Source organism: Salmo salar, chromosome ssa22, assembly GCF_905237065.1.
Source record: "Salmo salar chromosome ssa22, Ssal_v3.1, whole genome shotgun sequence".
Classification (NCBI taxonomy): Eukaryota; Metazoa; Chordata; class Actinopteri; order Salmoniformes; family Salmonidae; genus Salmo; species Salmo salar.
In genome coordinates this window covers 39,237,578-39,253,509 of record NC_059463.1, presented here as the reverse complement: position 1 = coordinate 39,253,509, position 15,932 = coordinate 39,237,578, and the positions used below count along the sequence as shown (strand labels likewise).

At 42.5% G+C, this 15,932-nt stretch overlaps 1 protein-coding gene across 2 annotated transcripts in view; it reads right to left on the bottom strand.

Moving 5' to 3' along the window:
* LOC106583528 (receptor-type tyrosine-protein phosphatase gamma) overlaps positions 1-15,932 on the bottom strand; it is a 255,055-nt gene that overhangs the window by 95,969 nt on the left and 143,154 nt on the right. For both annotated transcript variants that reach the window (XM_045705290.1, XM_045705291.1), the window contains exon 4: positions 7,807-7,955. In XM_045705290.1, coding sequence (XP_045561246.1) covers positions 7,807-7,955 — 149 coding nt within the window. The remainder of the gene's footprint in view (positions 1-7,806; positions 7,956-15,932) is intronic.

The window sequence follows — 15,932 nt, the reverse complement described above, 5'->3', positions numbered from 1 at the left end:
CACAAAGTTATTCCTCTGATCTGCTACAGCATAAAGTCAAGACTTTGAGGTGAGTGAGTTTGAAGTTAAATCCTCATACACAACTATGTCCCCTAGGTGTTTGCATTGTGAAGCTACAAGATACAAAGCCAGAAGCTATGTAGCACATACGCACTCATCCCCACCCACCGACACACACACACACACCCACACCCACACACGAGGGCCCTTCAGAGCTTGTACATTCAAACATATGGTTTGTTTAGGCTTTATTTTATCTGGGTTCTTTGTTTCTTTGTTCCGTGTCCAATGGGGACAACGGTGGAATGAATTGCCCACCCATTCCCTCCCTAAGCCATTATTTTTATTAGTGACATTGTGTTGGGGAGGCTCCATCAGTCTATAGCTCAGAGCAGCAAGAAGTACACAGGAAAAATTGCAGCCCCCCTTTTCTGAGAAAGGAAACAATAATCATACATTGAAGATAACTATCTGAAGTTCTGTTCTCAAGTGAATCTAAGAAAGACTACTAGGCTATATCTATGGCTGATATCCATTGAGTGCTGTGATATGAAAATAGAAGGCTAGTGATGTTTAGCAAATCATATAGTGGACTTGTGAATGGAAAATCAAAGTTTGTTAGGGGTAAGCCAAACTATATACAAATATTGGGACACGGCCATAGAGAAGAGTGAGTGGTAACAATCCTAAAGGATGTCAGGTTTTATGAAGGTTTCTTTACTTTTTAACTCTTATTCCTCAAAATGTTTACACATGGACACAAAAACGCACGCACACACCATGTCTATTTCAAATGAAAAATACTTCACACTATGGGCAGGTTTCCATTGACCCCGTCATTGGGACGTGTAATGGAAACGGCAGATATCGGATAAATGTTCTAAAGATGGACAATATTTTAATCCGTTCGACAGGACTGGATTTTTCTATGTCTAACTTTCCTTATTAGAACACATGATGAAGGAAATTGTGTTTTTCAAATAAATGATGATTGCCGAATAATTTTGAAGGTATGCGGGGCACATGATGTGATGGCCCCAGTTGCATTTTTAAACAAATAATTTTGCTTCATGAAATCCATAGCCTAATATGTAAACATAGGGTGATAGTGGGCAATTGACAGTGAGCTGTGAGCAAATTAAGCAGACTGGAAGTTGACAATGGCTTAATAGGTATAAATACATTGAATTTCTATGGTTGCAGTCCTCAAAGATGGAATTGAATCAAATCTAACGATTTACCGCCTATAGGGCGGGATGTTGCCATTTTATTCTAAATGCCTTCTGCTTGAAAAAAACACTTTTTTATATAGAAATTATGTCTATTTGCAGGAAAATGATTTTCTTGACTGTCTAGAATTCCTAAATTGCTTTGCCTTGTTTTCTGGTTGGCTGGATGTTATTATTTCAGATCTACAGAAGAGCAAATTTCACCATGGCACGGACCGTGGTGATACGTTGGCAGATGATAATTATTAGAATATGGCAAATATGAGTAAATTCCTGCATTTCTATCCATGGTGGCTTTCATTGCGCTACCAGAGAAATTAAACAGCTATGTGGGAGGACATACAGCCTGTCGCCAATTTATTAATGCGTAATTTACCTAAATGTGACCCGTTTCAGGAAACTAGGCGTATGTCGCGGTCATTACTTCACATGAGAGCCATTTGAATGTAATCTTTTTTTAGATCAAAATATGATTTTTTGACAGAAACGCCTTCTGGAACAAGTGAACTTTCATGTGCCTTAATAACAAACTTGTATGCCATCTGTAAATATGAATAAAATTGTTAAATTACGAGCCTAGTTGGTTTAGCCACAGAAAAAGTGAGCAACCTTCTCGCTAGCCATGATTGGCTGAGATAATGAGAGAGATGAGTTCGGATTGGTCTGCCATATAGCACACTTCTGACTATTTGAGCTGGTTAGTATGTGTAGGTAATCCTTTCTAACGCTGCTTTTTTAAAATATATTGCTTAGTAGAACTGCATAAGTGTTGCTCTCTACTTTCTGGACGACCGAGTTTTGAAATCAGTGGAATTAGAGTATGATAGCTAAGGAGATGGAGAAAAAAACCTGTCTAAGGATTACTTCTTCAAACTAAGGGAAACCATGGCATCCGTGACAGGGAGAAGCGTCAAACCATGATGTATACGCGTAAGATAATGTAGCTAGCTACATTTGTTTTCATTTCATTGTAGCTAGCTAGCTACATATCATAACAAAAGACTCCACTATGCAAGTATCCATTTCAATAGAATGTCAATGCGACAACTGTTGATAGACGTAGCTGGTAAATTTGCTCTAGCTATCTACTCCGATTTCAGAGCAAGGGTAAGATAGTCTAGCTAGCTACATTTTCAGATATTAAAGGTTTTAAATTTTGACAGAAAGTCGCTTTCATTTAAAGTTAAAGTGTACTGTTAACTAGCGACCCTTAAAGAGATGGGTCGGGCGAAAGCTTAAGAGGGTGTGAACGATGCTGAATAGGTGTAGACAAAGAAGAGCTACCCAGTTGGTACCAAAACGTTCAAAGGCAATTTTCTCAAAAAGTGAGGTTACAAGTTTATCAACTTTCAAAGCAGAATTACTGTCCCATTGTTCTTCAAATACAGTGTATGATATACCATTTTGTAGCTCTGTGTCTCTGCTTTTATCCAATGTAAAAAAAAACACACTTTCAAATGTTGCTACATAAGACTGAATCAAGGCGGTCGGTCACAAATGGTTAATGGAAACACTTCAACCACCTCATTTTTATTCAACACTGTAGGTGTCATTTTTTATATTTTTAGGTGTTACATCAATATGTCCAGCTGTTTTTATCGACACAAGATTGTTAAATGGAAACACACCGTAGTAGGCAATTGTTGCATCTATTTTCTATGCAACTTTAAAAATGTCTACAAAAAAAAAATTCACTTGACAAGTTAATAGAAACATATCGACTGTCCTCTGAGTTCAAGTAATTTTTTTCTTGTCACATGTGAGCCATAAACTAAATGGCTATATAAAGTGCCTTCAGAAAGTATTCATACCCCTTGACTTATTCCAAGTTTTGTTGTGTTACAGCCTGAATGAAAAATTGACTAAATATATATTTTTTATCTCACCCATCTACCCACAGCACCCCATAATGTGTAACGTCCGTCGTTCAAGGTAGACCAAGGCGCAGCGTGTGTTGGGTTCATCATATTTTATTTAACGGTGAACCAGCAAAAACCAAAACAATACAACAAACGAAAAGTTTTGCAGGCTACTCACAGCAATAGAAAAACAAGTATGGTTCCTAATCAGAGGCAACGATAGACAGCTGCCTCTGGTTAGGAACCATACTCAGCCCAACACAAAGAAATACAAAACATAGAATGCATAGGAAAAAAAAGACAGGATTTTCTCCCCCCCCCAAAGGTGCGGACTCCCGGTCACAAACCTGAACCTATAGGGGAGGGTCCGGGTGGGCATCTATACTTGGAGGCGGCTCTGGTTCGGGGCGTAGCCCCTACACCGCCCGCTGATCCCCACGCTTCTGTGTCGCCGGAGGATCCAGACTGTGGATCAGCGCCGGAGGCTCTGAACTGCCGACCGCTGCTGAAGACTCTGGGCTGCGGGCCGTCGCTGGAGACTCCGGGCTGCGGACCGTCGCTGGAGACTCCGGACTGTCGCTGAAGACTCCGGGCCGGAGCCTCCAGCGACGCCCTCCAGTCCGGAGCCTCCAGCGACGCTCCCCAGTCCGGAGCCTCCAGCGACGCTCCCCAGTCCGGAGCCTCCAGCGACGCTCCCCAGTCCGGAGCCAGCGTCACTGGAGGCTCCGGACTGGTGAGCGTCGCTGGAAGCGCCGGACTGGGGAGCGTTGCAGGAGGCCTCCTACGTGGAGCTGGAACCGGTCTCACCGGACTGGGGAGACGCATAGGAGACTGGGTGCGCAGAGCAGGCACAGGGCACACTGGGCCGTAGAGGCGCCCCGGAGCCCAGCAAGGGCGGGGCGCTGGTACAGGATGGACTGTGCTGCGCTGGTGAACGGGGGGTACCGTGCGTAGAGCAGGTACCTGGGCTGTAGAGACGCACTGGAGACCAGATACGCTGAGCTGGCACACTTCTTCCTGGCAGCCGGCCAACTCTAGCACGGCAACAGTGAGGAGCTTGCACCGAGTGCACTGGGCTGTGATTGCGCACTGGTGACACAGTGCGCATCACCGCATAACACAGTGCTTGCTTGGTCACTCGCTCCCCACTGTAAGCACGGGGAGTTGGCTCAACATTTTCCCATTATTATTTTTGAAATTCTTCAAGCTCTGTCAAATTGGTTGTTGATCATTGCTAGATAACTTTTTTCAGGTCTTGCCATATATTTTCAAGTAGATTTAAGTCAAAACTGTAACTCGGCCACTCAGGAACATTCACTGTTTTCTTGGTAAACAACTCCAGTGTAGATTTGGCCTTGTGTTTTAGGTTATTATTCTGTTGAAAGGTGAATTCTTCTCCCAAAGTCTGATGGATAGCAGACTAAACTAGGTTTTCATCTAGGATTTTGCCTGTGCTTAGCTCCAATCTGTTTCTTTTTATCCTGAAAAACTCCCCAGTCCTTAACGATGAAAAGCATACCCATAACATGATGCAGCCACCGCTATGCTTGAAAATATGGAGAGTGGTACTCAGTAATGTGTTGAGTTGGATTTGCCCCAAACATAACACTTTGTATTCAGGCTTCCTTCCTTTTCACTCTGTCAATTAGTTTAGTATTGTGGAGTATCTACAATGTTGTTGATCCATCGTCAGTTTTCTCATATCACAGCCATTAAACTCTGTAACTGTTTTAAAGTCACCATTAGCCTCATGGTGAAATCCCTCAGTGGTTTCCTTACTCTCCGGCAACTGAGTTAGGAAGGACACCTGTATCTCTGTAGTGACTGGGTGTATTGATACACCATCCAAAGTGTAATTAATAACTTCACCATGCTCAAAGGGATATTCAATGTCTGTTTTTCTATTTTTATCCATCTACTAATAGGCGCCGTTCTTTGCGAGGCATTGGAAAACCTCCCTGTTCTTTGTGATTGAATCTGTGTTTGAAATTCACTGCTTGACTGAGGGACCTTACAGATAAATGTATGTGTGGGGCACAGATTTGAAGTAATCATTCAAAAATCATGTAAAACACTAGTATTACACAGAGTGTGTCCTTGCAACTTATTATGTGACTTATTAAGCAAATGTTTACTCCTGAATGCATTTAGGCTTGCCATAACAAAGGGGTCTAATACTTATTGACTCAAGACATTTAAGCTTTTCATTTTTATTAATTTGTAAACATTTCAAAAAACATAATTCCACTTTGAAATTATGGGGTATTTTGTGTAGGCCAGTGACCAAAAAATCTAAATTTAATCAATTTTAAATGCAGGATGTAACATCAAAATGTGGGAAAAGTCAAGGAGTGTAAATACTTTTAGATGGCACTGTATGTGACCAGATTTATTTCTTTTTTTAAACTTTTTATAAAAGTACAGCCTCAGCGCTTCAAATTTGTATATCACTGTAGTTGGAGGAAACATGGGAAAGTTATGCTGCAGTTGATAAACGTGTTATCCCACTTAGGAGACAAGTAGAAGAAAATTGCCTTTTTATTCTTTGTTTACGCCCATTCAGCATCATTCACATCCTCTTAAGCCTTAGCCTCACCCAGTATAAATACAGTAAAGTACACACACTAAAGGGTTACAAAAATATATTTTCAGCAAAAGAGTGTTTTTAGACACCACTGCGCAAAAAAGTGTTTTGTGACACAACTGCAAACTGCAAGGAGTAGGGTTTGATGGGAAGTCGTGATGTCATCGGCCTTCCCCCTGGCTTAAAAACAGCCTTACTGTGAAATAGGAACTAGCGTCAAACTCCTAGGATCCTGTAACCAGTCAAATATTTGAACAGAAATGAATAGCATAAATCCCTTTACCTTCTCTTCTCCTGCTGCCTTTCCTTCCTCCCCCTTAACTACCCACTAACCACACAAACCTTTCATCAAAGTTAATTACACATCCGTAATTACCACCACGACAGGTAACGGCAGCACTATCAAATGCAGCCATATGTACAACAGCTAATACATTTAGAGTTTAGTCATTTAGCACACACTCTTATCCAGAGCGACTTACATTTACATTTTCATACTTTTTTCATACTGGCCCCTTGTGGGAATCAAACCCACAACCCTGGTATTACAAGTGCCATGCTCTATCAACTGAGCCATACTGAGCACTGCTTTCAATTAAAATGGCTGTATATCATCCATCCAGTGCCCTTTAACGGGTCATTGGTCACAGAAAGATATGAGGAGACAAAATGGTGATGGTAATTACACAAGCATTCAGAATCAGAAACCTGAAGGGAAGAAAAGCTCTATAAGAAAAGAGCTAGCGCTACAAAGACAGACAAGGAAGGAAGGTTTTATGTGAGAAGCTTAATGAATACAGGCCCTGACTGCCAGACGGAAGGCTTTATAAGAACAGTGCTAGGCTAGAAAGAAACCTAGCTGGAAAGAATTCCCAGGTCTATGAGATATGGAGAGAAAAGCAGCACACAGAGAGCTCTCCCTTCTATTTCACTAGTATGCAAAGGATTCAAAAACAGGTAGCTTGTAGACATAATGGTAGCGCAAAGCTAAGTGCTTTAGGTGCTGGAAAGTTCACTGTGTTGACATGCTGAAAGTGTCTCTCCACTTCTGACTCCCTACTCAGTCTGAATGATTAATCTGCCATCAGGGTGAGAATTTATCTGCATCGCAAAGGACAGCCACAATAGGCTATCAATGTGTGTCTCTCTCTCGCTTTCTCCGTATCGGCCACAGTCTTTCTGTCACTCTCTTTTTGCACATCTCTCAAATATGACCCTTACGTTCATCCACTCAGCATGAGGCTTACATGGTTATACTCACCCCGTTGAGTTGCAGTAACCTCCTGTATTCTTGGTTCACAGCCTGCACTGACACATCCTTCTCTTTTGGGATCAGTGTATCATTCTCAACCATAAACACCCTCAGTCTCGTCCCCTATCCTTTGTGTCCATATGATCTAACCCCTACAGCCCTCTATCCTCTGTGTCCATATGATCTAACCCTTACAGCCCCCTATCCTCTGTGTTCATATGATCTAACCCTTACAGCCCGCTATCTGTGTTCATATGATCTAACCCCTACAGCCCCCTATCCTCTGTGTCCATATGATCTAACCCCTACAGCCACGTCCTCTGTGTTCATATGATCTAACCCTTACAGCCCCCTATCCTCTGTGTTCATATGATCTAACCCTTACAGCCCCCTATCCTCTGTGTTCATATGATCTAACCCCTACAGCCCTCTATCCTTTGTGTCCATATGATCTAACCCCTACAGCCCTCTATCCTCTGTGTCCATATGATCTAACCCTTACAGCCCCCTATCCTCTGTGTTCATATGATCTAACTCCTACAGCCCCCATCCTCTGTGTTCATATTATCTAACCCTTACAGCCCCCTATCCTCTGTGTTCATATGATCTAACCCTTACAGCCCCCTATCCTCTGTGTTCATAGGATCTAACCCTTACAGCCCCCTCTGCTCTGTGTTCATATGATCTAACCTTTACAGCCCCCTCTCCTCTGTGTTCATATGATCTAACCTTTACAGCCCCCTATCCTCTGTGTTCATATGATCTAACCCCTACACCCACGTCCTCTGTGTCCATATGATCTAACCCCTACAGCCCCCTATCCTCTGTGTCCATATGATCTAACCCCTACACTCCCTGTCCTCTGTGGCCAACTAATCTTACCTCCACAGGGAACTTCCTGTTGTTGATGCTGTGTTCTGACCCTGCTGATCCGTTACTCTGACCCCAATGGAACTCAATCTTCTCCGCCTTGAAGCGTCCAGGCAGTCCTGCCCCCCGTACAAAGTAGTCATCCTTCAGCAGCACAGCCACTGGGGAGAGATGGAAAAGTGAATACAAATGAGCATAGGGAATATTAGTTGAGAAACAGGCGCGACTCTCACTCACAATTAAAAGCTGATGATTTATTTTTCGTCAATCAAAAGCATAACAATTCGGCCATCAATAGCTTTCATCAGATAGATAGATAGATAGATAGATAGATAGATAGATAGATAGATAGATAGATAGATAGATAGATAGATAGATAGATAGATAGATAGATAGATAGATAGATAGATAGATAGATAGATAGATAGATAGATAGATAGATAGATAGATAGATAGATAGATAGATAGATAGATAGATAGATAGATAGATAGATGTGTGGGGAGGAGAGGAAGAGGATAAAATGAAGATATGGGTAGAAGATAAGAGGAGAGGGAAAGCAGATAAGAGATAGTCAGTAAGGGGAGGGATAACTTCATTAGTTATCTGGAAAGTGTCTTACGTCAATCTGTGACTTACCTTTTCTCTGAGAATGTGCCTCTGTCCATTCTGGTTTTGTTGAGAACCGTTATGACTGAGACCAATGTAAAATGCACTTGATATATATTCGACTTGACTTGTGTGCAGACCAGAACATCCTGTTTAATTTACTCCTAAATGAAAGTATTTTTCTACTGATGCCTTTTGGAAGCTAGGGGACTCCAGGAGTGGGACACATAACAGCCTTCTTCTTTGCTATCATCATTGGCCTAAAAAGTCCCTGATGACATGCTAATTCACAGATCTCTCAGTTAATACTTGGAGCGCTGAAATTCCATAACTACTAGAATGGCCATGACGGTCATGCTGTTGATATTTCAATTGTGTAAATATTCCATAATAAACAATAAATTGCTAAATGAATGCCTTTATTATGTTAAAATAGGTCATAAGAAACCCCAGGACACCAAATGTAAATTGTAATCAGTCAGAAAATGTATTGATTGATCCAAAAGCGCATAGACTGCAAATACTAAGGTGGCTGAGGGATTTCGGCATGCCTCCCAGAGTCCTCTCCAAATACTACCACTGCACCATCGAGCGCATCCTGACTGGTTGCATCATGGCCTGGTATGAAGTAACTTCGTTCACGACTTCAAGGCCCTTCAGAGGGTGTTGAAGACAGCCCAGTACATCACTAGGATCGTGTTCCCACCCATCCAGGAGATCTACTCGAAACAGTACCTGAGGAAGGCACGCAGCATAATCAAGGACCACACACACTACAGCCACGAGCTGTTCTCTCCCTTACCGTCGGGCAGACGGTATCGAGGCATGAGGTCTGATACCAACAGGCTCAGAGACACTTTCTATTTACAAGCTATCAGACTGCTGAACGCTTGAACTGCACTGTCCACCTGCTCTGATTCTCTGCACCTTAGCACACGTGTACTCACTTATGCACACAGACACTCATGCACACACCCACACACGCACACACCTCACAACTGCTGCTACAAAACCCTTATTATACTGATCAGTTTACACACTTCCCCCCCATCCCCAAAACACATGTAAATATTGTACAATAAATTGTGCCTTTCTGAATTATACTTGCAGGCTACTCACAGCCTTTCTGTATTATAAAAAATATTATATTCTACTGAGCCATTTACTTTATGTTCCTATTCTTATCTTTTATTATTGTTGCATTGTCGAGATGGAATCTGCAAATAAGCATTTTGTTAGACGATGTATACAATGTTTATCCCGTATATACAGAACAACTAATAAAACTTGAACTTGAACTACTAAAATAAGGAAATAGTGTATTTTCTGACTGCAAGACAATAGTTGCCTGCCCAGCTGGCCCATCCAAAAGACACCTAAACTACATTGGAACTATTTTCACACATAAAATAATAATAATAATAATAATAATAATAATAGACGTGGACTAAAGTAGTCTGATGGGTGAAAATATTATCAATTGTCAAATAGTGACAGATGACCAGCGCAGTGTGCATTGACAAAGAAGGGAAAGGAGATGAAATAGTACTTCTTCCATATCATCCTACAGAGGTCCATGCAGGCCAGACATTTGATTGCTATACCCTATCAGAAAGAGCAGATTCGAAGGTTTCTAATGACAACTCCACCAATTGCGGGGATGGTCTCTGTTTCAAAATATAACTTTTTCCTAGAATAACTGTGGCTCCCTGCACGTTCCTCATGTGAGTAGGTTACTGGTAACAATCAGCATGTTATATCTGCTAAATTAACACCTTCATTTCATTGGCATGACACAGCCATAGCCTTGGCTACTAAGCACAGATAAATATAACTCAAAACATGCTATTCTGTTCTTTTGAAATACATTGTCTTGAATCATGTTTTTTTATGGCCTTCCTAAACAAAATATGAATGTATTTCTTAGTGATTCTGTATATGAACACCAGAAAGACAGACAGCATCATAATGACTAACAACACATTTCAATGTTTAATTACTCTACATTTATAATGTCATATCCCCCTCATCCTTGACTTTTCCTAAATAAGTCTATAACACACTGCTGTTGTTAGAATCTTAATATCACAAACAGAACTGGAGTTATAACCAGTTTTAGGATGGCATGTCATTTTATGAATGTTTTTCCCTGCTGCCCCTTTTCCCAACAGATTGGCCTACTCCGTTCCTTCTCTCAATAGTTGAAGGTGTCGTGCCCAGTTGATAATCACCTCGAAACTGAACCTAGACTATACCGAAACTAATTTCCCACATATGAGAACGTATTAAATAAATTAAATATAGTATGATGGGGGAGAATGGGTGAGTTGAGCAAGAGGAAGCGAACAATGCATAATTACGTAACCACCAATTGTGAATGAAGAGCAGGGCGGGCTATTCTATTGCATTCATCTATTGTAATTATAATCTCAAAACAGTGTACCCTTTATCAGTCCACTGAATCCATTTTAGAATCTGTCTGTAATGTAACAAAATGTAGAAAAAGTCAAGGGGTCTGAATATTTTCCGAATGCACTGTATATGAGGGCCAAGGCAGCAGCAAAGATTCAACGTGAGCCGTTGCGCGAGCTAAATTGTGCACAGCCCCTGGGGAGGAGAAACTGCCCTCAGAACAGAACCCATGACACCAGTTTCAGCTGCAAGGAAATTGTTGTGGGAAGTGATTCATTCTATAGCTAGAGGACTCCTGATATCTCCAGGAGTGCTAGCTAAGTGCTGCCTGTTTATCTCCAGGAGTGCTAGCTAAGTGCTGCCTGTTTTCCCAGTAGCCTACTTGGTGTGTGAACTGCTGACTGCTCATAATTTGCAGATAGTTATTGACACATCAATCACGATCAAGGGGAAGGGCAATTTGTGACTTGTTTTTGGTAATCAGATGCTGTATTTGGGGGGGAGTGGTTTCACCTCTCCTAGGCAATCAGCAATTAGTACAGGGATGTGTGCTCTCCACCTCTGCTGGGAAATTATCAATGATTGTTAGTTCTTCAGTCTCCCCTGGTTTCTCAGTGGCAGCTGTAAGTGGCGGTCGTGTCGGTGGCAGTTTTGTCGCAAAACAAAGACCGTAGCCAAAACAAAGACCGTTCTGCGGAGTTGTTCTGCCGAGTTGTTCGAGGAAGGAAAGAGAGGAAGGCTCACACCAGTCTCTCACTTGAGTATCTTACCTAGTTACTTTGCTCTTTTGTAGCTTTGTCAACTATGTGTGTGTTTTCTATACCCTTTCGCACCTCTCCCTATAGGCTTTACAGACGCTCCCGACCCCTTGGCTGCAACCCTTCTAATTTAGTGTACCCTGCACGCACAACTCATGTGGAATTCTGGGTCTCTGGCAGCGTTTGCGGTCAAGAAAGCTGAGTTCATCCCAGCCTAAGCTAACCATCAGTCCCTTGACTTTTTGCCCAAGATGGAGACATGGATCACCCCCCAGAGAACACTGCTACTCCCGTTGCTCTTTCTTCATCTGACTATGTTGTCTCTCATAGTCCGAGAGCATCTGTTTGTCGCAGTAGTGGCACAGGTCTACTAATTTCTCCTAAGTGGAGATTTTGTCTTTTCTCCCAAATGTCCATCTCCTCATTTGAATTCCATGCTGTCACTGTCACTTGTCCACCCAAGGTTAACATTACTGTCATCTATCACCTACCAAGTGTTCTTGGAGAGTTCCTCAATGAACTTGACACCTTGATGAGTTCATTTCCTGACAATGGCTCACTGCCCTTCGTACTTGGCGACTTCAATCTCCTGACGTTTGCCTTCGATTCACTTCTTTCCAACTCTCTTTCCCCTCCTTGCCTTTTTTGACCTCACCCTTTCCCAATCCCCACCAACTCACATGGCAGGCAATACGTTTGACCTCATCTTTACTAGAAGCTGCTTGCCTACTAATCGCCCTGCAACCACCCTACAAGTATCTGACCACTACTTTGTTTCTTTTTATGTCTCCTTTTCCTCCAACCCCAGGCTCTCAGCTCCTAGCCAGATGGCCATGCGCCATCGCAATCTTCGCTCTCTCTCCCACTACTTTGTCCTCTCTATCCTATCATCTCTCCCTTCCGCTAAATCCTTCTCCCCCCTGTCTCATGATTCTGCCTCTTCGACCCTACTCTCTGCCCTTTCCGCATCCTATGACTTGCACTGTCCCCTTTCCTACCGGCCGGCTAGGCCCTCCTCTCCTTCTCCATGGCTGAATGACTCATTGCGAGCTTACAGAACAGGGCTGCGGGCACCTGACTGAAGGAAAACAAAACTTCTTGAGGACCTATCATCCTTTCACTCCCTCCTCTCTATTTTCTCTTCCTCTGTATCTGCTACTAAAGCCATTTTCTACCACTCTAAATTTCAAGCTGTGCCTCTAACCCAGGAAACAGTTTTCCACCTTCTCCTCCCTCCTTAATTATCCACCCCTCCCCCTTCCTCCGCGGACGACTTTGTCAACCACTTTAAAAAAAGGTTGACAACATCCGCTACTCATTCACTCAGCCTATTGAGTCCACTCGTCTCAGTTACACAGAACTACCCTACGCCTTGACCTCTTTCATTGACTGACTTTCATCAAGCTGCCCACTCAAGAAAAAGCTACAAACTAAACAAGTGCATGCAATCTGCTTCAGGTTATCAATCAACCTACCAGGGTAGTTACAAACAGCACAGGAATAAAATAATCAACATGTATTAATTACATCTTTACTAATGCTGCAGAAATTAGCTTGAAAGCAGTATCCAAATCCATTGGATGTAGTGATCACAATAGTGTAGCCATATCTAGGAAAAGCTCATTTCAAAAAGCTGGGTCTAATATAGTGTATAAGAGGTAATACAATCACTTTTGTAGTGATTTCTATGTTGTTGATGTAAATAATATTTGTTGGTCTGTGGTGTGTATTGAGGAGCAACCATATGCTGCACTTGAAATTGCTTATTCTAGTTAAATGGCTGTAAAAACGGTTAAATTCCCGTGGATTGATGAGGGATTGAATAATTGTATGGTTCAGAGGGATGAGGCAAAAGGAATGGCTAATTATTCTGGCTGGACAACCGATTGGCAAACATGCTGAAAATTGAGAAATCATGTGACTAAACTGAAAAAGAAAAAGAAACTATACTATGAAAAAAAGACAAATTACATAAATAATGATAGTAAAAAGCTTTGGAACACCTTAAATGAAATATTTGGCAAAAAGGCAAACTCAGCTCCATCAGTCATTGAATCAGATGGCTCATTCATCACAAAACCGATTAATATTGCCAATTACTTTAATGATTATTTTCATTGGCAAGATTAGCAAACTTAGGCATGACATGCCAGCAACAAACGCTGACACTACACATCCAAGTATAACTGATCAAATTATGAAAGATAAGCATTGTCATTTTGAATTCCATAAGTGAGTGTGGAAGAAGTAAAAAAAATGATTGTATCTATCAACAATGACAAGCCACAGGGGTCCGGTTGCAAAATGACTGAGGATAATAGAGGATGATATTGCCACTCCTATTTGCCATATATTCACATAGCTGACCAATCAGCCTGTTACCAACCCTTAGTAAACCCTTAGTAAACGTTTGTAATAAATTGTGTTTGAAAAGATACAATGTAGTAGTATAGTTTCTTCTTTTTTACTGTAAACAAATTGACAACAGACTTTCAGCGTGATTATAGGGAAGGATGGCGCCGGAGCAGAAGGCAGACGTTTTACGTGCCCCCAAACGATTGTGTTTTTTTGTTCGTTGATCTGCGCTGTTCGTAACTTATTTTTGTACATAATGTTGCCGCTGCTATCTCTTATGACCGAAAATAACTTCTAGACATCAGGACTGCGATTACTCACCACGGACAAGCAGAATCCTTTTTCTTCTTTCACGACTCTGACGAGCCCGAGGCGAAAGCTATACGGCTCCCTCGGGAACAGGCCCCAACACCAGTGATCTGTGTGAAGAGGAGGCGGAGAAAGAGAGGCCGGAGGGCGGGCTGCCTTCTGAGGAGTCAGAGGCGATTGAATAAACCCCTACTCCCCTCAATTCTGCTAGCAAACATGCAATCTTTGGACAATAAATTGGATGAGTTATTAGGAAGATTAAACTACCAACGGGACATTAAAAACTGTAACATCTTATGCTTCACGGAGTCGTGGTTGAACGACGACAATATCAACATACAGCTGGCTGGTTATACGATGTACCGGCAGGATAGAACAGCGGCGTCTGGTAAGACAAGGGGCGGCGATCTATGTATTTTTATAAACAACAGCTGGTGCACGATATCTAAGGAAGTCTCGAGCTATTGCTCACCTGAGGTAGAGTTTCTCATGATAAGCTGCAGACCACATTACCTACCGAGAGAGTCTTCATCTATATTCCTTGTAGCTGTTTACATACCACCACAGTCAGAGGCTGGCACTAAGATAACATTGAATGAGCTGTATTCCGCCATAAGCAAACAAGAAAACGCTCCTAGTAGCCAGTGACTTTAATGCAGGGAAAAGTAAGTCAGTTTTACCAAATTTCAATCAGCATGTTAAATGTGCAATCAGGAGGGAAAAGATCTCTGGACCACCTATACTCCACACATAGAGATGCATACAAAGCTCTTCCTCGCCCTCCATTTGGCAAATCTGATCATAATTCCATACTCCTGATTCCCCATTACAAGCTAAAATTAAAGCAGGAAGCACCAGTGACTAGATCAATAAAAAAGTGGTCAGAGGAGGCAGATGCTAAGCTACAGGACTGTTTTGTTAGCACACACTGGAATATATTCCGGGATTCCTCCAAGGGCATTGAGGAATACACCACATCTGTCATTGGCTTCATCAATAAGTGCGTCGATGACATTGTCCCCACAGTGACCGTACCAGAAGACTGTGTGATCACGCTCCCCGCAGCCGATGTGAGTAAGACCTTTAGACAGATAAACATTCACAAGGCCGCAGGGCCAGACGAATTACCAGGACGTGTACTGCGAGCATGCGCTGACCAACTAGCAAATGTCTTCACTGACATTTTCAACCTCTCCCTGTCTGAGTCTGTAATACCAACATGTTTCAAGCAGGCCACCATAGTGCCTGTGCCCAAGAACACTAAGGTAACCTGCCTAAATGACTACCGACCCGTAGCACTCACGTCTGTAGCTATGAAGTGCTTTGAAAGGCTGGTCATGGCTCACATCAACACCATCATCCCAGAAACCCTAGACCCACTCCAATTTGCATACCACCCCAACAGATCCACAGATGATGCAGTCTCTATTGCACTCCACACTGCCCTTTCCCACCTGGACAAAAGGAACACCTATGTGAGAATGCTATTCATTGACTGTTCAACACCATAGTGCCCTCAAAGCTCATCAATAAGCTAAGGACACTGGGACTAAACACCTCCCTCTGCAACTGGATCCTGGACTTCCTGACTGGCCGCCCCCAGGTGGTAAGGGTAGGTAACAACATATCCGCCACGCTGATCCTCAACACAGGGGCCCCTCAGGGGTGCGTGCTCAGCCCCTTCCTGTACTCCCTGT